Source organism: Squalius cephalus (genome assembly GCF_949319135.1).
Source record: "Squalius cephalus genome assembly, chromosome: 2".
NCBI lineage: Eukaryota > Metazoa > Chordata > Actinopteri > Cypriniformes > Leuciscidae > Squalius > Squalius cephalus.
In genome coordinates this window covers 14,468,091-14,491,773 of record NC_137123.1, presented here as the reverse complement: position 1 = coordinate 14,491,773, position 23,683 = coordinate 14,468,091, and the positions used below count along the sequence as shown (strand labels likewise).

Here is a 23,683-nt window from a genome sequence, read left to right as displayed (position 1 = left end):
ACAAAAGTTTTTATTGAGAATTAACAGAGGTTTAACTATAATGTGTTTCATTTAAAGTCACCATTACAGTGATTAGTGTTTCCATTAGTTGGGCTCTTAACTCTTATTATATCTTTTGTCTTCTTTGGCCGCTGTGACAGTGTGTTTGTCAAACACATTTGCAGCAGCAAAGAAAGCTAAAGTGAAGTGAGATCAGGTGATGATGGTTACCTGTTGATGGTTTTATAATCATCATGAAATTACCTGTTTCACTGAGATAATTTGAATCTAAAAATTGTGTTGTACCATTAATATATTCTCATCACAAACCCTGTGTTACTGCAGCATGAGGTCCAGCAATATTATAACAATCAGTTAGAAGACTTTAACAAACATGAGCATGAATCATTACTGTTCGATGACACACACAGACATCAATAATCAACGTATGAATCTCAACAATGGTGACAATCAAAAGTACCTTGCTGCAATGCATGCTGGGTACCATCATTGTACAAAACTCCCAGCATGCATTGCAACATGAATAAATTATGCAGCTAAATTGTCCTATTAATTTGTTTAATTCTAAATATGTGCTTTTATTTTTTGCTGTTGTTTTTGTTTTGGCATTTAGTAGCTTTTCAGTGATGTTCTGAATTAATCTAAAAAAAAAAAAATATTGTCACCCTTGTTGAGATTCATGTGCTGATTTTTGATATCTAAGTGTGTCACCATGGATTTTTTTTCGTGATCATGTTTGTTAAAGTCTTCTAACTGATTGTTATAATATTGCTGGATCTCATGCCACAGTAACACAGGGTTTGTGATGAGAATATATTAATGGTACAACACAATTGTGAGATTCAAATTATCTCAGTGAAACAGGTTATTTCATGATGATTATAAAACCATCAACAGGTAACCATCATCACCTGATCTCATTTCACTTTAGCTTTCTTTGCTGCTGCAAATGTGTTTGACAAACACACTGTCCCAGCGGCCAAAGAAGACAAAAGATATAATAAGAGTTAAGAGCCCAACTAATGGAAACACTATTCACTGTAATGGTGACTTTAAATGAAACACATTATAGTTAAACCTCTGTTAATTCTCAATAAAAACTTTTGTAGACGTCTGACAGAAATAAAGTCAGTCTGGTTGGTAATAAGTGAAGCTGGTAATGCTATTTGTGGAGTTGTTTAATCCTCCAGTTCTGGTTTATTTCTTTGCTCTTGGCTGAGATGTGGCATTGCTATGGCCTGCTTGTGGCCCAGATCTGGCAAACAGGAGTGGCCCACCCAAGTGCCGTAATTCCACGCTGCATGTGGGCCAGATCATCTTTTCACGTGTGCCAGATGTGGGCCGGATCTGGGCCGAAACAATGTTGCTATGTGGGAACGAGCAGTTTCGTTCCGCTTACATTACGTTTGCCATTTGATGTTGGGCAATGTTGTGGTCACGCCAGCGTCTCTTACATTATGAGCGCGCTTACATTTGAAATAATGAAATTTTGGTCGGCAGGAAAAATGGTCCAACGAACCGTTCGGTTTGAAAATGCGTACCGAAAACCGAACCCAACTTGATGTGTTGAATGCTCAGAGCACGTTATAAAACGTATTCTTAAAATACACATTTCTGTTTTAATAAATGCTCATAGTAAATCATAGCATATTGCCTAAAACATAAGGTAGGTACAAAAATAATCAGTGATACATTTGCGACCCATTAAAAATTAGGGTCGCAATGGCATTTCAAAAGGTCGCATATGCGACCATTTTGGTCGCAGTAGTTCCCTGCCCCCCGTAGGCGCCACCTAGCTGCAAAATTAATAATCATAATATTTTTCAAAAATATTACCTTGATCAACTTAAAATAGATGACTTCCGGTCATTTCGCTGCCGTATCGGAGCTGATTTCAACTGCCAGTGTGAAGGCGTAGTGTTGTGATCCCATGACGTCAGAAAATTGCGCTAAAACACTCACTGAGTTTTTATTACTTGTTTGTACTACATAGCCTACTGCAATATGAGCAATTCCAGCGTTATGGACGTGACATTTGCAGTCAAAACGTAAAATATAAATTCTCAGAAAATGCATTTAATACCAATATATTTAAACGTCTGTTTATATGTCCATACTCCCTTAATAAAGGAGTCCAGACATTAGAAAAATATCAGTCTACACATGCGTATTATATTTAATAAGAGGGAAATACACATGCGTTATGGACGTGACAAAAAAAGACGTGAGTTTGTGGGAGACAACATAGGCTACTTTGTAGAAATTCTGCGAATTAAAATGCACAAGCCAAAAGAAATAATACCAACCGAAGGGATGAGTGTTGGCTCTCTTAAAACATAAATTATTTATTTTATTTTAGTTTTCATTTTTCATTTATGAGGAAAAAACGTTGTTATGTTGTTATGGACGTGACGGATTTCCGTTATGGACGTGACAGTTCCGAAATCGACACTTGGCTGACGCTGGAAAATCAGAGACAATGCTTTAAATACTTGAACAGAGACCTATTTGTGCGTCTCTGTTGGGTATTTAAAACAACAAACATCTGAGATGATGACATCTGAGACATTAGTAAAGGCTGCACAATTAATCAAATTAAAACTGAAATCACCGTGTTATAGATTAGCCTCCGTTCACGCATATCTCTCATGCTGCTAAAATTTAACCAGCTTTGGCATGTTCAAAACTCAATTCGGGCATGATATTGCTTGATAATGTGGTGTTTACTATAGACCCCGAAAGATACGTAATTGCTAAGATACATCAGCAGCGATTTTGTATTTTCATCATATCGATATAGCTGGAAAATAACTTTATTAAAGAACCCCTATAAAGCCAAAACAATCTCTGTTACCTTAAATTATACGTTTATCTCTGTAAAGCTGCTTTGAAACAATCTACATTGTTAAAAGCGCTATATAAATGAAGATGACTTGACTTGACTAACAAGACCAGACGATTGTGAAGTGAGGGGTGACTGCTGATATAGGCAGTGCTGAAGAGTGATGACAAGGCTGACGGCTTGCAGGTGCAGGTGATGGAGGAGTGTGTGCAGGTGATGAGGAGTGTGTGCAGGTGATGGAGGAGTGTGTGCAGGTGATGGAGGAGTGTGTGCAGGTAATGAGGAGTGTGTGCAGGTGATGGAGGAGTGTGTGCAGGTGATGAGGAGTGGGTGCATGTGATGAGGAGTGTGTGCAGGTGATGAGGAGTGTGTGCGGGTGATGAGGAGTGTGTGCGGGTGATGAGGAGTGTGTGCGGGTGATGGAGGAGTGTGTGCGGGTGATGGAGGAGTGTGTGCGGGTGATGAGGAGTGTGTGCGGGTGATGAGGAGTGTGTGCGGGTGATGGAGGAGTGTGTGCGGGTGATGGAGGAGTGTGTGCGGGTGATGAGGAGTGTGTGCGGGTGATGGAGGAGTGTGTGCATGTGATGGAGGAGTGTGTGCGGGTGATGGAGGAGTGTGTACGGGTGATGGAGGAGTGTGTGCGGGTGATGAGGAGTGTGTGCGGGTGATGGAGGAGTGTGTGCGGGTGATGGAGGAGTGTGTGCGGGTGATGGAGGAGTGTGTACGGGTGATGGAGGAGTGTGTGCGGGTGATGGAGGAGTGTGTGCGGGTGATGAGGAGTGTGTGCGGGTGATGGAGGAGTGTGTGCGGGTGATGGAGGAGTGTGTGCGGGTGATGGAGGAGTGTGTGCGGGTGATGGAGGAGTGTGTGCGGGTGATGGAGGAGTGTGTGCGGGTGATGGAGGAGTGTGTGCAGGTGATGGAGGAGTGTGTGCATGTGATGGAGGAGTGTGTGCAGGTGATGGAGGAGTGTGTGCAGGTGATGGAGAAGTGTGTGCAGATGATGGAGGAGTGTGTGCAGGTGATGGAGGAGTGTGTGCAGGTGAGTGTGTGCAGGTGATGGAGGAGTGTGTGCAGGTGATGAGGAGTGTGTGCAGGTGATGGAGGAGTGTGTGAGGGTGATGGAGGAGTGTGTGCAGGTGATGAGGGGTGTGTGCAGGTGATGAGGAGTGTGTGCAGGTGATGGAGGAGTGTGTGAGGGTGATGGAGGAGTGTGTGCAGGTGATGAGGAGTGTGTGCAGGTGATGGAGGAGTGTGTGAGGGTGATGGAGGAGTGTGTGCAGGTGATGAGGAGTGTGTGCAGGTGATGGAGTGTGTGCAGGTGATGGAGGAGTGTGTGCAGGTGATGGAGGAGTGTGTGGTGGAGGAGTGTGTGTAGGTGGTGAACGAGTGTGTGTAGGTGGTGAACAGGAATGATACTGGGAAGTGTAGTGCTGAGGGTGACTGAGCCTGTGACTTTGACTATCATTTTGTTAAGATATTTTGTAACAAAAATGCATTTGAATAATACAGGAAAGTGTGAATGTGACCTGAACAAAAGCAAAAATCTTTCACGTGTTTTAATACAAAAACTCAAGACACAGATTTAATTTGAATGAGACATTAGTTGCACATTTAAATTTATATCACTATACTGATAAATCCTCTGGCCCTCCCTCTTGAAAATACATTATGACATATTTTGCAATTAAAGTAGTGTACTGTAAAATGGGTCATTACAAAAAGAAACAGCTTTCTGACCTTCACAATCAAAAATATATTTTTGCAAGATTGACAAATTTATATCTTTACAACTCTGAATGTAAATTCATTTATTTCCCCTCATGCACACATGAAACTTTTTTTTTTTTTGCCAACATTTACTTGAACATATTTCAGCTTAATTATTCTGAAGAATCTGTAAAAATATGCTTTTCACCCACCACCAAAAAATCCTGTTTACAAAAGACTAAATAAAATTTAAGAGCTTTACATCAATAACATTAACAGCTACACAGCAAAATCCCCAGAGTTAAATTAACACTGCTCAGAGCACATATGGTCCCACTCTACATGGTGTTAAAGTAACACTGAAGCAGTGTTAAAGTTAATGAGATAATTAAGTGATTAATTTAGTGATGATTGAGAATTATTGAAGACACCTGATGTTAACAAGCAGAATCACTGAAGGAGAAAATCTCAAATTGTAAGCCACTGTTATGGAGATCAGTGTTTGCTTTAGTTGGGCTCTTGACCCTTATATGTTTACTTTAAATTTTGCTTGTCTGCTGTTATTGATTTATAACAGTCAGATGAACAAAGAGACAATGTGATCAGATGGTGTTGGTTATGTTTTGACATAATCATGTTGTGATCCGAAAAACGAAACTTATTGAGATTAATTACAGCACCTCTGTGATTCTACAGCATATGATTTTCAGTATTTTTCATATAATCCAAAAACATTTCATTAACATTGTTCTGATCAAAACACTTTCAAATGGATTTATTTAGAAACACAGACATCAATAATCAGCCTGTGAATCTCAACAATGGTGACAATAATAAAGCATGTTGCAGTGGCTGCCACCAATCACAACCATAGACTGTAAAAAAAGATGGACGACGCCCCTTCGCTCTCTTCCATTGATGAGAACTGAAGCCGCCAGAGTCCCGATATGGCGCTGACATATTGGAACTTGAGTCTGCGCAGTAGCGATTTCGGGACCAGACCTGCGCAGTAGTGAGCAGGAAGTAAAGCCGCGAAATCAACGCTCCGCCCTCACTCTCGCAGGGAAAGTGCATTCTGCACACTTTTTAAAAAATTGATTGCAGTACGACAAGAGGCTTGTTAAAATAAAGTAAATACAATCTCCTCAGTCCTCCGAAGATCCCGAAAAAAATGTGCGTTGGTGCTTCAGTGACTACTTCGCTCGGAGAACCTGTCAATCACAGCTGTCAATCATGACGTTACACCACCGCATCACGTAACTAACTAAAAAACAACTTATTTTTGAAACAGACACTTGAACTTACATCAGCGTGATGAAAACGACAGCAAATGAAAGAAACCACCTTTGGAAAAAAGATATTTGAAGTGTAATTTAATTGTTTAGTTGGTCTCGCGTCCCGTTGAATAACACGGGGAGGAGGGGCTTATGACCTATACTAGGACCAGTCACCGGGGGGCGATCGAGACGTTTTGGCTTCACTTTTCAGGGCTTGTGCGGCACGCTTGATCACAACTCATTAATGGCTCCCATCATGCATTGCGGTATGAATAAATTATGATCTGAATTGTCTATGTAATTTACTTTTCCTAATTGAATTCCTAATTGAATATTCTGCTCGTCACCATTGTTGAGATGCATAGACTGAATCTTGATGTCTGTGTGTGCCTAAAAGAAAGATTTTTTTTTTTTTTTTTTTCCAAAACAACTTTTAAGAAATCCTTTGTATTATATCTAAAATTCTGGATATTTATGCAGAATCACAGTTATTCTGTGATCAACAACATAAATCTAATCAGAAATCAGAAATAAGGATCTTAATGAGTTCAGTGATCAAGTTCAAATGATGATTGTCATAATATAACCAACACCACCTAATCACCTTTTCTCTTTGTTCATCTGAGAGTTATAACTCAGATACAACAGCCAAACAAAATCTAAAGTAAACATATAAGGGTCAAGAGCCCAACTAAAGCAAACAATGATCGCCATAACGGTGGCTTACAATTTGTGATTTTCTCCTTCAGTGATTCTGCTTATTAACATCAGGTGTCTTCAATAATGCTCAATCATCACTCAATGAATCACTTAATTGTCTCATTAACTTTAACACTGCTTCAGTGTTACTTTAACACCATGTAGAGTGGGAGCATATGTGCTCTGAGCAGTGTTGATTTAACTCTGGGGATTTTGCTGTGTATAAAATAAGACACTCGTATAACATGTTTTCCTATTGTTCAAGTTGAATTATGAATTTAACATTCCCAAAACCCCAAAAAATACCCGTATAATAATGGCACTTTTTATTTCCTGATTGTGATTGCTGTAGTCCTCAGTGTTGTTTGACACAGCAAAGACATCTGAAGAACTTCCTGAACTGCTGTCTGACCTGGACAATAATGAGACGAGAGGAGCTGAGTGACTTCATGACATCCATTTAACCTCTGAAACTCATCAACCACAGTGGAATTTCCAGTAACACTTTAACGTTCAGTTGCAAGTCATTTTTAAGTGGTTAGTTAATGATGAACTAATCATTTACAAAACATTCATAAATATGCTGATATAGGCCTACTAAGATTTTATGTATGTTTTGTAAATTCCGTTACAAGTCATCTACAAGTGATTAGTTAATGATTAACAAATCATTTATGAAACATGACTATGCATTCATAAATGTTTAATAAATTATGTTAATTTGTTTGTATGTTTTGCTCACAGGATAACAGTGGTTAAAGACTCCATGTGTTTCAGAGAAGACAGCTGTCTATACCCTCACCAGTCAGCACTGCAGTGTTCAACACCTGTTATAGATGATGTGTAAACGCATGAATAAATCATTTACAACACTTTCTGCATCCCCTAATCTAAAGTGTAAACTATTCATCACTTGTAAATGTGTTACACATCATTCGTAGATTACCACTTCAAGAATCAATAAAGCATAAGATTTTTATCAACGAATGATGTGTAACACATTTACAAGTGATGAATAGTTTACACTTTAGATTAGGGGATGCAGAAAGTGTTGTAAATTATTTATTCATGCGTTTACACATCATTGTGTTGAACACTGTTACTTACCTGTTACAAATGATCTGTACGTGTATACAAGGTACACAGTAAATTCCCCGGTGTTAAATTAACACCGCTCGGTGTTCATATGGGAACCACCAGCAGGGTGTTAAAAGTAACACTGATACAGTGTTAGAGTTAATTAGATAATTAACTAATTAATTGAGTGATGATTGTTGGATTATTGAAGACACCTGATGATAACAAGCAGAATCACTGAAGAAAAGAGAAACAAAAGAACTACAACTGACTTCCAGACACAGCTTTAGATGAAATCAACTAAAAAGACATGAAATCTCTCTCATTACAAACCAGTTTGACCTTTATCTGTCATTCCTCTACAGAAGATCTTTTTGAGAATGAACAAATTTTTAGATGAAAAGGTTTGGTCACCATCATTGTGATCAGTGCTCCATCTAGTTAGTTGGTGTGACAATTTATATATATTTTTTATGTTAGTTGTTGTCTTTGTAACAATGTTTACTGAAACACATAATTTGTTGCAAAGGAAACCATAAATTAAGATATTATGTATGTTTCATCAACATAAAAACTTGTTATTAACAGATTTTTACCGTCAATATTTTTGTCCTAAGATCAAACATTCTGAATTTTAACTTCTAAATACATTGCGAGAAAATAAACCGAAGACACACACACTAACATCAAGAATCAGCTTATGAATCACAACAATGGTGACATGCTTCATGCTGCAATGCATGCTGGGAGCCATTAGTTTTATAATATGGTGACTCCCAGCATGCATTGCTGCAGGAAGCATGTCACCATTGTTGAGATTCATATGCTAATTCTTGATGTCTGTGTGTGTCTTAAATAATTTGCTCCACAATGGTCAAAAAAAAAAAAAAAAAAAAAAAACATAATTCAGAATGTCTGTACAGTGGCAAGAAATTATCATTGTTGAAAAATGTATCTTTTAATAACAAAAAAAGTGATTAATTTAGTGATGATTGAGCATTATTGAAGACACCTGATGTTAACAAGCAGAATCACTGAAGGAGAAAATCTCAAATTGTAAGTTACCATTATGGTGATGGGTGTTTGCTTTAGTTGGGCTCTTGACCCTTATACATTCACTTTACATTTTGTTTGTCTGCTGTTATTGATTTATATCAGTCAAATGAACAAAGAAAAAGTGTGATCTGATAGTGTTGGTTATGTTTTGACATAATTATGCTGTGATCTGAAAAATGAAACTTATTGAGATAGTTTGGTTTAACTTGTTAGCAGCAGCTTTGTGATTTTACAACATGTGATTATCAGTATTTTTCTTATAATCCAAAATATTTAATAAACATTGTTCTGATCAAAACATTTTCAAATGAATATATTTAGAAACACAGACATCAATAATCAGCCTGTGAATCTCAACAATGATGACAATAATAAAGCATGTTGCAGTGGCTGCCCCCAATCACAACTCATTAATGGCTCCCATCATGCATTGCGGTATGAATAAATTATGATCTGAATTGTCTATGTAATTTACTTTTCCTAATTGAATATTCTGCTCGTCATTATTGTTGAGATGCATTGACTGAATCTTGATGTCTGTGTGTGCCTAAAAGAAAGATTTTTTTTTTAACACAAATTTTAAGAAATCCTTTATATTATATCTAAAATTCTAGATATTTATGCAGAATCGCAGTTATGCTGTAAACAACAACATAAATCAAAAACAAAGTTCAAATGATACTTGTCATAATGTTCCAACACCCTCAGATCACTTTTTTCTTTGTTCATCTGGCAGTTATAATTCAGGTACAGCAGCCAGACAAAATCTGAAGTTAACATCTAAGGGTCAAGAGCCCAACTAAAGCAAACACTGATCTCCATAACGGTGGCTTACAATTTGAGATTTTCTCCTTCATTATCACTTAATTATCTCATTAACTTCAACACTCTTGAGTGTTCATATACACTCCCAGGAGTGTTCATTTAACACTGGAGTTTTTGCTGTGTACAAAGAGCCGTAGTTAACTGACAAGCTGAGCCATATCGCATTAATTATCGCTGGCGATACGTCCGCGATATTAATGCGATATGGCTCAGCTTGTCAGTTAACTACGGCTCTTTGTAGTAAATGCCGCTCCATCTGAAAGCAGGTGATGGCGATTTACTACTAATCAAGGAACCGGCTTTACTGACGAGTAGGGCTGAAACGATTAGTCGACATTGTCGACAACGTCGACAATAAAAAATTGTCGACAAATATCTTTGTTGTCGAGTAGTCGTTTGATCCCACGTGACCTAAGGGCCAGCAATATCGCGATTTGACCGCTACGGCGCTGTAGCGCTAGAGTGTAATGCAGCCGTTACAAATGCTATTGCGGTAGAAGAAAACACAGCGCGAATTATGACGGAGTGCAAACGAATCGGAACTAGCAAGGTGTGTGAAAGTTTCACAAAACTTCAAACCAAGAATACTGTCGTGTGCAATACATGCAAGGCGGAACTTGCTTTTCACGGGAGCACAACATGCATGTTAACTATGATGTTAACGCACTTAAAGAGGAAAAACCCGGCACGAGACGAGCCGGTGAGAGGTGAATGTTCTCCATCTGGAGCTAAATAACTAGCAGTAAATCTCTTTTTAGAGAATGCAATACTACTAATAATAGCAATAATATTAACAATAATAATATAATTACAGTAATGTGATGATTTATTTTTGCATAGAATAAAGCTTGATCGAGCTTAGGAGTCAGGGCTGTTTTTATTATTGTAACACTATTAGTTATTACAGTCTTATCACTTGCCTGTATTTTGATCCATATTCATGAAGACTTACAAAAAGAGATGTTATGTTATGAAGAATATCATGTCAGGTATTTTTTTATACTGTAAATTAAAAGGTGGATGAGAATGTCTCTGTCAGCTCAGCTGTCAATTTTTTTTAAATTGTATTCTTATAATAATTGTTTGCAGTTTAAGTTTATCTGTAATGCAGCTGATAATTTTTTTTGTTTATTTTTTTCTATTGAAAGAGAACAGAATATTTAACCAATGCTTAGAGAGCATTTGTGTGTGATTTGAGTTGGACAGAAATCTGAAAACTTAAAGAGAATGACCTGTTTAGTTGGCTCAAAGTTCATTAAACCAACCATTTCAAAAGCTGAAGTGATTTTCTTTTTTTATATTATAGTTAGAATATGTATAACTCTGTTTTAACTAATTGAAAAGGCTGAATAATCGTTCCAAACTTACTGATTAGTCAGCGAAATAATCGACGATTAATCGATTAATCGTTCTAATAATCGTTAGATTAATCGATTATCAAAATAATAGTTTGTTGCAGCCCTACTGATGAGATGCGCATAACAATCTCACGATATATATCGCCCAGCCCTACTCTTGAGTGTTAATTTAACACTCATATTTTAACACTTTACACTCTTGAGTGTGGACTCATATACACTCCCAGGAGTGTTAATTTAACACTCGAGTTTTTGCTGTGTAAGTAACTTTAAAGTTTACTCTATTCTTCTCCCAGTTCACCAGCCACTTACTTTTATTTATTTCAGGAGAAGTGGATGAATTTACGTGTGTTGTAAATAAATCCAACAGATCCGATTCTCTGAACTGCGTCTGCAGCACAAACTAACATGGCGGCGCCCATCGCGCATACAGCTCAACTAACGCGATCGTTATAAAGGTGTTTAAACAACAAAACACTTCCACTTGCATATATTTGACAATCGGAATATCAGATATTTCATCCAATAGCTAACAAATTTGTGAATATTTTGAATTAAAAAGGAAAACTGACATAAAAGCAGATCATCATTCATTCAGCGCTGTTGTTTCTGCGGTATGTCACGTGACAAGCAATGACGCGTCACCATGGAAACCATAAAGTGACAAGTTCTAAATAACGGTCACCTTGAAAAACTCACGCTGGGGGGTCAGCCAGAATATTTTAAACTTACGTGTGAAAGGGTTAATTGAGTGATGATTGAGCATTATTGAAGACACCTGATATTAACAAGCAGAATCACTGAAGGAGAAAACCGTAATTGGTGTGTTACCATTATGGTGATCAGTGTTTGCTTTAGTTGGACTGTTGACCCTTAAATCATTAACTTTAGATTTTGTTTGGCTGCTGTACTTCAGTTATAACAGCCAGAAGGACAAAGAGAAAAGTTGATTTGATGGTGTTGGTTGTGTTTTAACGTAATCATTATTTCACAATAATTTGTCCTGAATCACTGAGCTCATATAGAGGCTAATTTCTGAGTTAGATTTACTTTATTAATTATAGCAGCACTGTCCTTGAAAAGCATAATATTTTTAACTTTTACAATGTAATCCAAATAATTTCCTAAAAGTTGTTCACATACAAACTTTTTTTTTTTTTTTTTTTTTTTAAACACAGACATCAAGAATCAGCCTGTGAATCTCAACAATGGTGACAATAATAAAGCATGTTGCAGTGCATTCTTGGTGCCTCCCAATCAAAACTCATTCATGGCTCCCATCATGCATTGCTGCATGAATAAATTATGATCTGAATTGTCTTAGTAATATTCTTTTTGTCACCATTGTTGAGAATCATACACTGAATCTTGATGTCTGTGTGTGCCTTAAAGAAAGATTTTTTTTTTTTTTTTTTTAATCAGAACAACTTGAAATCACTTGGATTATATTGAAAAATCTGGATTTTATTCTGTAGAATCACTGTGATGCTGTAATGACCAATATACATTTAAGTCAGAGATTAGGCTCTAAATGAGTTCAGTGATTCAGGCCAACTAATGATTATGTTAAAACACAACCATCACCATCAGATCACCTTTTCTCTTTGTTCATCTGGCTGTTATAACTGAATTAAGCAGCAGCCAAACAAAATCTAAAGTTAAAAATGTAAGGGTCAAGAGCCCAACTAAAGCAAATACTGATCACCATAATGGTGACGATTTTACATTAATTTTCTCATTCAGTGATTCTGCTTGTTAACATCAGGTGTCTTCAATAATGCTCAATCATCACTCAATTAATCACTTAATTATCTCATTAACTTTAACACTGCTTCAGTGTTACTTATAACACTCTGAGTGTGGACTCATATTAGGGCTGGGCGATTTAAATCGCGATATTGTTATGCGCATCTCGTCAGTAAAGCCGGTTCCTTGATTAGTAGTAAATCACCATCACCTGCTTTCAGATGAAGCGGCATTTAGGGCTGAGGAGATAATTAAGTGATTAATTTAGTGATGATTGAGCATTATTGAAGACACCTGATGTTAACAAGCAGAATCACTGAAGAAGAAAATCACAAATTGTAAGTTACCATTAAGGTGATGGGTGTTTGCTTTAGTTGGGCTCTAGACCATTATATGTTTACTTTAATATTTACTGTTGTTTGTCTGCTGTTATTGATTTATAACAGTTTAATGAACAAAGTAAAATGTTATCTTATAGTGTTGGTTATGTTTTGACATAATCATGCTGTGATCTGAAAAAGGAAACTTATTGAGATAGTTTGATTTAACTTGTTAGCAGCAGTTTAGTGTTTCTTCAGCCTATGATTATCAGTACTTATAATTCAAAATATTTAATTAACATTGTTCTGATCAAAAGACATTCAGATAAATTCATTTAAAACACAGACATCAATAATCAGCCTGTGAATCTCAACAATGGTGACAATAATAAAGCATGTTGCAGTGGCTGCCACCAATCACAACTCATTAATGGCTCCCATCATGCATTGCGGTATGAATAAATTATGATCTGAATTGTCTATGTAATTTACTTTTCCTAATTGAATATTCTGCTCCTCACCATTGTTGAGATGCATAGACTGAATCTTGACATCTGTGTGTGCCTAAACGAAAGATTTTTTTTTTTAAACAACTTAAGAAATCCTTTATATTATATCAAAAATTCTGGGCATTTATGCAGATTCACTAACCAACAACATAAATCGAAGTCAGAAAGAAGGATTTTAATGAGTTCAGTGATCAAGTTCAAATGATGATTGTCATAACATAACCAACACCATCAGATCACTTTTTTCTTTGTTCAACTGGTGATTATAATTCAGAAACAACAGACAAACAAAATCTAAAGTTAATAATATATGGGTCAAGAGTCCAACTAAAGCAACCATTGATCGTCATAACGGTAACTTACAATTTGTGATTTTCTCCTTCAGTAATTCTGCTTGTTAACATCAGGTGTCTTCAATAATGTTCAATCATCACTAAATTAATCACTTAATTATCTCATTAACTTAAACACTCTTGAGTGTGGACTCATACACTCCCAGGAGTGTTAATTTAACACTGGAGTTTTTGCTGTGTACAAAGAGCCGTAGTTAACTGACAAGCTGAGCCATATCGCATTAATTATCGCTGGCGATACGTCCGAAATATTAATGCGATATGGCTCAGCTTGTCAGTTAACTACGGCTCTTTGTAATAAATGCCGCTCCATCTGAAAGCAGGTGATGGCAATTTACTACTAATCAAGGAACCGGCTTTACTGACGAGATGCGCATAACAATATCGCGATTTAAATCGCCCAGCCCTAACTCATATAAACACTGAGCAGTGTTAATTTAACACTGGGGATTTTGCTGTGCATGCATGAAGACAGACAGACATATCAAAGACATTCTGTATTTATATTCTGACAGCTGGAGTTTGAATAATTTTCACTCATTTGAACATGCCGTCACAAAATCTGGGCCTGGGTCACAATGTTGCTATCTAAATTTCTGACACTTGCTCATTTTAACATTGCGTTACAGGAAGGAAATGGAAGCATAGTAACAGATTAAACAACTGCCTCTGACATTTCTTTAGAAAAGTCATGGATTGCCTATAATAAGAAAACAACTGTAATAAACAACTGTAATAGTATTTCATGGAATATGGTGGTAAATTGAGTGATGTCTGACCTCATTATTGAGGACACAATAGACCAGGAAGATGAAGGTTCCCTGCTGGGAGTTCAAGATCAGGAAGAGGATCTCCAGCTCCTTCCTGCCATTAGTGAAGAAACCCAGAATCCAGGAGCAACCAAGAATCACAAACTGAGCCAGTGTTTTAACTGTCATAATCCTGCAGAGAAAGAGTTAAAGTCTTTATTGACTACTTTTTTTCTCTATGGAGTGTTTGAATCTGAATGTTTGTTACTTGGTTTGTTTCATCTGTGAAACTTCAGCGTTCAGATTTTTGAGAGTTGAGTTCAGATTGATGATGATGTTGATGAAGAGAATCATGTTTAACTGAAAAGTAGAAAAATAACAATTAATCACCTTGTTTTCCTTTTAATATAAATTAAAATCATGAGAAATAAGAAATGTGCTTACTGCTAGTATGACACAAACAGGACCCAGAAAACTCCAGATAAAACCTTTATCAATTTTAATCCAGCACCTGTTTAGAGGAAACATAAAATAAGAACTGAATGAATGTGTCAAAAATACTATGTCTGGTATTGACTTTTTTAGTCTTTTTAAACTTGTGCTTTTACAGTGTGTAAAAAATATTTTTTTTATCAGATAAGAAATGTCACAAAAGCCCCAAGCTGCTTTAATTCCCTCTAATCAAATGAACTTAAAAACACAACAACAATAACTCACTGTTCGCTGCCGTATCCTTCAGGAAGCAGCCCGACAGACACGGCCACCACAACCAGAGCAACCGTATATCCAATCACACACAGGAATCCACTGCTAAGCACCTCCCTCTTTTTGGAGCTGATCTGTGATAGGTTCTTCACACAGATGAAGAGCAGCACAGCTTCAATGAACATCCACACAAAGCCGGAGAGAAAGAGGAAGTGCAGCACACCTGATATCACGGCACACAACTCCTGGAGATCATGAGAGACGGTTATGATGATTCTCAGTGAGACTGTGCTGAGCTGTAGGGCTCCTTCATCATTCTCACCTGATGACGGCGTATGAGGCTCAGGAACTGTTGTGTGAGCAGGAACAGAAGGTGAGCCAACAGCAGACTCACACAGATGTTGATTCGAGCCACATTATTCACTCCAGGACTCCACTGACAAAGGGCAAAGGTCAACAGGGCCAAACTGAAGAACACCAGCCCCACGATCACACACACCAAATTCAACAGCTCCAGCAGTGAGTCGCTCTGAGAAAACATGTCAGAGTACATGAGTGCCAAATCTGTGCTGTTCTTCAACGCTCACTATAAATGTTCTCGTACCTCTGATGGGCGGCTGGTTTGCATGATGAGAGCGAATGTGGACAGATGAACACAGGAACACACAGTGTAGCTGCTGTTGGTCTCTAAAACAGAACAACCATCTACAATCCACTCACTGATATTCCAGTACACACAGGACAGAGAACCGTTGGGGTCAAACTCCTGCAGAAAGAAGAAAGAACATGCAGAAAATATAACAACACTGAATATTAGATGTTTTCAGATGTTCATCAGTTCTCAGGTTGGACAAAAACACATTTCAGTCTCTCACTCTGATGTGTTTGAGGGTGAAGTTGACTGGTTTGGTGAGTTTAGTGTTGGTGGTTTTGGGAAGAGTAGCTGAGATCACAGTGGACATCATGGTTTTAATCGTGTCATTTGATGTGTTGAAGAAGTCAGGCTTCAGTAGATTCTCCATTGTGTTATAACTCATGAAAGCCACAGCAGCTGATCCTGTGTGACAGAAACAGAAGCTTACATACAATACTAAACAATAATAACAACAATAAAAAATAAATAGCAATGCATGATGGGAGCCATGAATGAGTTTTGATTGGTGGCACCCAGAATGCACTGCAACATGCTTGTTACCATTGTTGAGATTCACAGGCTGATTCTTGATGTATGCGTCTTAAAAAAAAAAAAAATTGTATGTGAAAAATTATATGGATTACATTGTAAAAGTTAAAAAATTGTATGCTTTTCATGGACAATGCTGCTATAATTAAAAAAGAAAACCTATCTCAGAAATTGGGTTCTATATGCAGGGCTCGCAAAATCGCCTGTCCGACGTCCCGGGGCTATTGTGTTTTCCAGTCGGGCTACCAAAATGCATAACCAGCCTGCCCGACGGGCTATCTGAAGTAGTGTTCGCTTCAGTCTTGTTATAATCAGATTCAGCGCGTTCTTCATCTTCAATTCGAAGCGGCGTCGAGCACGTCAGAAACAGAGAGGACAGGGTGTGTGTGTGTGTGTGTGTTCATCTGAGTCTCATTGGTCTGCGCGGTGCTCGTCAATGTCAGAATATTGAGATGACCAATCAAATCAAAGTAGGCGGGCTTTATGTTTACAAGAAGCTGCTGAGCGCGAATTTGAGCAGAGCGACTCGACGCTTCCGTTTACGGTCAAGTGCGAGATAAGATGTAAACAGCTAAACTAAACATTTCATATTTGACAGCTTTTTTAGGTCATAAATGTGAAACAAATGACAAAAATAATCAGGCAAATGAATATACTTTTGTCGAATTTCGCCAATTGGAACTGAAAATAGGCCTATGTAATGTGACTAATAATTAGTTTACTGTCATTGTGAGGGGACATTAGCATTAACAAAGCCGTTTTCATCATAGGCACAAGATTAATAATGAATGTGTACATGTTGAGAATTAATATACAATTTGTAGCCTTCAGTAAAATAAAAAAAGTACAGATTTAGGTAGGGAGAAGAGATGGCAAGATGAGGAGACTGAGAGAAAAAGAAAGAGTGATGGATAAGAAGTGAGAGCAGGTATCATCTACTGCCTGCTGACATGGTTTTAAAGCTATTTCTTATCCTTCTTTGGCCTTCAAAGTTCAAACGTCTTGAAATGGACATATCCGAGAAATAAAACATTTAAACCCCCTAATAACCTTAAATGTATGACCTCTTTGATTATAAAGCCCTGTCTACGGCCCTGTATTAGGAATAAGATCAATAATGAATGTGTACATATTGTGAATGAATTCAATAAACTTAATTAGGCTACCTAGCTTTCCTAGTAGCTTTCAGTAAATTAATGCATCTGAGAAAATGATTCATAAATCAACCTATCAGTTGACCCTTTGTTTACTTTTTTCACTGACAGACAAAAATGAAAAGCCTCTATCGGCCAAAGCTCAGCTTTAGGAGGGGAAGAGACAGAGCAAGAGAAAAACAAAGATAATAGGAGTGTGATGCTGATGAGAGAGAAAAATAATCAGCTGCCCACTTACATGTTATCCAATTTTTTTGGCCTTCAAAACATCTTAAAATGCACATATGTAGATCAGAGAAATCAAAATTTTCTCAGGGGTGCCCCCGAACCCCCTTAACTAGCATATCTCACATTCGGGACCTCAGTGATGAAAAAACCCTGCCATCTGCATATTAATGAAACAAGTTAATAGTGAGCATTAAACCCTAAACTAAAGAGTTACTTATTATTTATGTTTTTATCATACCCTCATTGGGGGCTGAGCCACCGACACAGACTGATTCATGTTCCATACTGGTCACACAAATTTCAGTTCAGTTAGAATCAGATGCATATTTGTTGATATTTGTGTTTTGAAATTTTTTTTGATTCATTGTTGACTCCTAACCAATATTCTACATTAAAAATTGTAGTCTTTTTATATGGGCTAGTAAAATTCATTTCGGGCTACCAAAATCTGGAGAGTGCCTGCCCGAAGGGCTACCAGCGATTTTGAAATTTTGCGAGCCCTGATATGAGTTCAGTGATTCAGGTTAAATGATTGTGAAATAATGATTATGTTAAAACACAACCAAAACCATCAGATCATTTTTTCTCTTTGTTCATCTGGCTGTTGTAACTCAGGTACAACAGCCAAACAAAATCTAAAGTTACTTATTTAAGGGTCAAGAGGCCAACTAAAACAAACACTGATCACCATAATGGTAACACACCAATTGCGATTTTCTCCTTCAGTGATTCTGCTTGTTAATATCAGGTGTCTTCAATAATGCTCAATCATCACTCAATTAATCACTTAATTATCTCATTAACTTTAACACTGCTTCAGTGTTACTTATAACACCCTGAGTGTGGACTCATATAAACACTGAGGCCCGGTTTCACAGACAGGGCTTAGACTAAGCCAGGATTAGACCATAGATCAATTAGGAAATTTAAGTAATTTTTATAAACATGCTTAGAAAAAAACATTACCGATGTGCATCTTAAAACTAAAAAGGCACTGATATATTTTTAAGATCAGTCAGTGCAAGTTTATTTCAGTGGAAACAGCTCAGACTTACATTTTAGTCTAGGACTAGTCTTAAGCCCTGTCTGTGAAACCAGGGGTGAGAGTGTTAATTTAACATTGGGGATTTTGCTGTACACATAACATTTTGACGTCCCAGATCCGGCCCACATCTGGCGCACATGTGGAAAACTGATCTGGCCAACACATCGCGTGGAATGACAGCCCTTGGGCGGACCGCTCCTGTTTGCCAGATCTGGGCCACAAGCAGGCCATAGCAATGCCCTATGTCAGCCAAGAGTAAAGAAATAAACCAGAACTGAACCTTATCTGAGCCACAAAATCTGTGTATATTAAATATGGAGTCATCTCAGCCTTAACCCTCTGGGGTCTGAGGTGTTTTTGGGGTCCTTGAGATGTTCTGACATGCCCTGACATTTTTGCTTTTTTCAGTTGCTTATAAACATATTAATGGCAAAGGTGTAAATTCACTAGCACAAACAGGGCTACCATTATATGTGAGCATCATGCATGTACATGTTTGTATTTTTGAGAGAATAATGGTTATGCATGGTTATTGAAAAAACTAAAAACTAAAGTTTCTGAAATATAGCCATAAAACACATTCTAAATATGTGTCAATAAGACTTGTGACTAATGGATGTCATCGCCTAGAGTTTTTTCTTCAAAATGATGTGAAAATGATCCTGCCTAATCATTCACATAACACAATGCATTGATTTAAATTTTGCAAAACACTTTCTGTCTGGAAAGGCAATATGCGGAGTGGGCGTCAACGATCATACATATTTAGTGGTTCGCACCTAGAGACAATGGGGCCCGCATACTTAATGAGCCATTCATTCAGGTGTGTCACAAGAAAGAATGCAAGAGCAACAGTTGGAAGCATCTCAATTTTTTTTTATTTTTCCACAAATTGTGCTTGCAAATTGGCCTATAATATCAAAAGGAAAACATGTCTAGTAATTGTGCAGTTAATTCTCATACTGTATTTTCAGTTTTGGAATATTTATCCTCTCCCCAAATTTGTCACTAATAAAACACAATAAAAAATTATTTTAAAGAAAAGGCTTATATTTGCCTTTTATTAATTTGTTTACATCTACCTTGTATTTTTTTTATTAAAAAGGTTATAACAATTCAAGTGTAATCTTTCTTTGTAAAAACTAAAGTATACATTTTATCATACATATTTCAAAGTTAAGGATTCATTACTTGAATATAGCCTAGGCTACATTGGAATAAACACTATAACTTATTATTTGATTATTTTTGACAAAACATACTATATTTAACATATGAGCAAAAATTGGCAAACAAAAGCTTATTTGAGGTGGCAGATATTTTACAGTAAAAATGTATAATCTATCCAAAACTAATCAATGAAATGTTGTCTTTCATATGTCTGTAACATAGTAACTTTCGTTTTTATTATAAGAAATATAAATGTTAATTTGCAGTTTAATACGTTGCTTATACAAATACATTTTATTTCAACATATTTCACTCGATTTTTACTCAGTAGCCTATAGCAATACAGTTTGCTAAAAGCGAAACATTCACAGACAGAAACGATTCAAATTTAAACCGTCTTTTGCCAGTTGTGGTAAACAGCGACATCTCTGCCGTTCATTCATTCATTCATGCACAGATACGCGCCGCACTTGAGAATGAAAAAAAAACTTACTACATTATTCCATAGCCTCGGATCTGTTGCTCCTCGTACTTCTGAGGTAAATTTTCCATTATAGTATTATTCCTCACAGCGCTGCGAGACTGTGTAAACAAGTACAATGATCTGATGTGTTTTCTCGAGCTGATGTGGGCGTTCACAGTTTGCGTGGATTGCCTCAGACATTTGCGTTTGAATAGCGCGCGCTCTCCGGGGCGGGATCACATTACATCTGAATGAGCTCTAATTAGCTCGACTGGAATCGCTCTCTTTTAATACAGATTTCACAAGCTGAGAATATTTGTTTTTTATATAAATTACTTAATTTAAAAGAAGAGAATTCAAGCTTCATGCCTGTGTGTCTGTCTGTATGTCTGTTTGACTGAGTATTCGCTGAGTTATGGTTCATTTTCGGACGCGTTTCAGAATTGACTACACTGACAGAGAGAAAGCAGAACTCGCATCATGTTTATTTTTCTTTATTTGGCGAAAAGCACAACACTTTGTTTTTATTGTGAGTATACACAAAAATAATACACACTTAACAGGATCGATTGATGTATAACACAAGCATATAAAATAAAAAGTAATATTTTATTTTATTTTATTTTTTTCACTGATAAGGAAAAAAACGAGCCTATCGCGCCGGCGCGATAGCCGACCTCAGGGGGTTAATAAGCCTGTTAACAAGCAGAATCACTGAAGGAAAGAAGAGAACAGAAAAAGAGACGAGCAGAAACAGAAGAACTACAACTGACTTCAGACACAGTCTTAGATGAAATCAACTGAAGAGAAAAGAAGACATTAAATCTGTGAAGATCTCAGCAGAGGAGGATTAAACAACTCCACAAATGTGTTTCATTTGAAGTCACCATTACAGTGATTAGTGTTTCCATTAGTTGGGCTCTTAAGTAGCAAACTAGCTTCCAGTAGCAAATAAAGCTAAAGTAAAATGAGATCAAGTGATGATGTTTACCTGTTAATGGTTTTATAATCATCATGAAATAGACTGATTCACTGATGTCTTATGAATCTAATAGTTTTGCTGTATCAAAAATATTTTCACATCACAAACACTGTGTTACTGCAGCATGACATCCAGCAATATTATAACAGTCAGTAATAAATTATGCAGCGGATCTGAGACGTCAAAATGTTGCTATGTGGGAATGGGATGATAACTCTTTCTAAAATGTTTCAAACCTTCAGAAACATCTCACATACTTGTTTCATTGTTGTTCTTGTTGTTATTGGCGATCCCAATGAGATCGATGTCCACAAAAGAATTTGTTGTGTCAAGTCGAGGGATTTTATCTAAGGTGACATTGGGTCCAACCATGAAGACTTCAACCTCTGATTAAAAACAAACAAGCAGTTATGTGCTATATTAATTTATTTACAATTATTATATGTTTATGAAAGTCCAATTCCATTGAATTTGCACAAAAGACAAACAAATAAAATGAATATTCATACTGTTGGGTTTTCATCTCTGATGAACCCTTCAGGTTTACTTATTTTTATATTTATTCAGTTAGCAGATTAAATTAATCACTACACAGTAAATTCCCCGGTGTTAAATTAACACCGCTCTGTGTTCATATGGGAACCACCAGCAGGGTGTTAAAAGTAACACTGAAGCAGTGTTAGAGTTAATTAGATAATTAAATAAGTGATTGAGTGATGATTGTTTGATTATTGAAGACACCTGATGATAACAAGCAGAATCACTGAACAAAAGAGAAACAAAAGAACCACAACTGACTTCCAGACACAGCTTTAGATGAAATCAACTGAAAAGACATGAAATCGCTCTTATTATAAACCAGTTTGACCTTATTTCTGTCATTCATCTACAGAAGTTCTTTTTGAGAATGAACATGTTGAGGATGAAAATGTTTGGTCAGTGTTCACTCTAGTTGGGTGGTTTGACAATTTATATATTTTATATAAATATATATATATAATAATTTGTTACAAAGTATGCCAGAAACAAAGATGATAAAGTGATGTAGTTTTAACCATCACAAAGTGATTCTGAAATGAATGAAATGATTCACTAATCTCATAAAGTACCAAAAATAGTTATTTATTAGTAAAAGACAATTTTTTCACCAATGGTAATTTCTTGCCACAGAACAGACATTCTGAATTATGATTTATTTTTGTGAACATTGTGGAGCAAATTATTTAATACACACACAGACATCAAGAATTAGCATACGAATCTCAACAATGGTGACATGCTTCCTGCAGCAATGCATGCTGGGAATCACCATATTATAAAACTAATGGCTCCCAGCATGCATTGCAGCATGAAGCATGTCACCATTGTTGTGATTCATAAGCTGATTCTTGATGTTAGTGTGTGTGTCTTCGGTTTATTTTCTCGCAATGTATTTAGAAGTTAAAATTCAGAATATTTGATCTTTGGAATAAAAATATTGATGGTAAAAAAATCTGTTAATAACAAGTTACATCTTTTGGTCAGTTATGACATTTGTCAAACATTCTTTTTTATGATGATGATGAAATACATATCATATCTCAGTTTATGGTTTCCTTTGCAAAAAATTATGTTTCAGTTAACACTGTTACAAAGACAACAACTAACATAAAAAATATATAAATTGTCAAACCACCCAACTAGAGGAAACACTAATCACCATAATGGTGACCAAACATTTTCATCTACAAATTTGTTCATTCTCAAAAAGATCTTCTGTAGAGGAATGACAGAAATAAGGTCAAACTGGTTTGTAATAAGAGCGATTGCATGTCTTTTCAGTTGATTTCATCTAAAGCTGTGTCCGGAAGTCAGTTGTAATTTTTTTTTTCTCTTTTCTTCAATGATTCTGCTTGTTATCATCAGGTGTCTTCAATAATCCAACAATCATCACTCAATTACTTATTTAATTATCTAATTAACTCTAACACTGCTTCAGTGTTACTTTTAACACCCTGCTGGTGGTTCCCATATGAACACTGAGCGGTGTTAATTTAACACCGGGGAATTTACTGTGTGAGGTCAAATGTAAGATCTTACAGTACACTGAGACAAGTGCTGTACAAGTGCTTCAGTTCCCAACTGGTTTAGCTTCCAAATCCAAATATCCAAAATGTCCTTAAAATCATCTGTCTAATGTGACGAGCTTCTACCAAATGATGAATGACTTTGAACCAAAAGACACAAAAAGAGC

General features: G+C 36.7%; 1 protein-coding gene across 2 annotated transcripts in view; it reads right to left on the bottom strand.

Annotated features, from left to right (window-relative positions):
* Positions 1-4,390: 4,390 nt before the first annotated feature.
* LOC307152235 (uncharacterized protein) overlaps positions 4,391-23,683 on the bottom strand; it is a 295,127-nt gene continuing 275,834 nt past the window's right edge. For both annotated transcript variants that reach the window (XM_079860681.1, XM_079860682.1), the window contains 9 exons: positions 21,708-21,836; positions 16,101-16,282; positions 15,830-15,991; positions 15,548-15,754; positions 15,238-15,470; positions 14,965-15,031; positions 14,789-14,880; positions 14,551-14,713; positions 4,391-6,939 (listed from right to left, as the gene is read on the bottom strand). In XM_079860681.1, coding sequence (XP_079716807.1) covers positions 6,883-6,939; positions 14,551-14,713; positions 14,789-14,880; positions 14,965-15,031; positions 15,238-15,470; positions 15,548-15,754; positions 15,830-15,991; positions 16,101-16,282; positions 21,708-21,836 — 1,292 coding nt within the window. In that variant the 3' untranslated portion in view covers positions 4,391-6,882. The remainder of the gene's footprint in view (positions 6,940-14,550; positions 14,714-14,788; positions 14,881-14,964; positions 15,032-15,237; positions 15,471-15,547; positions 15,755-15,829; positions 15,992-16,100; positions 16,283-21,707; positions 21,837-23,683) is intronic.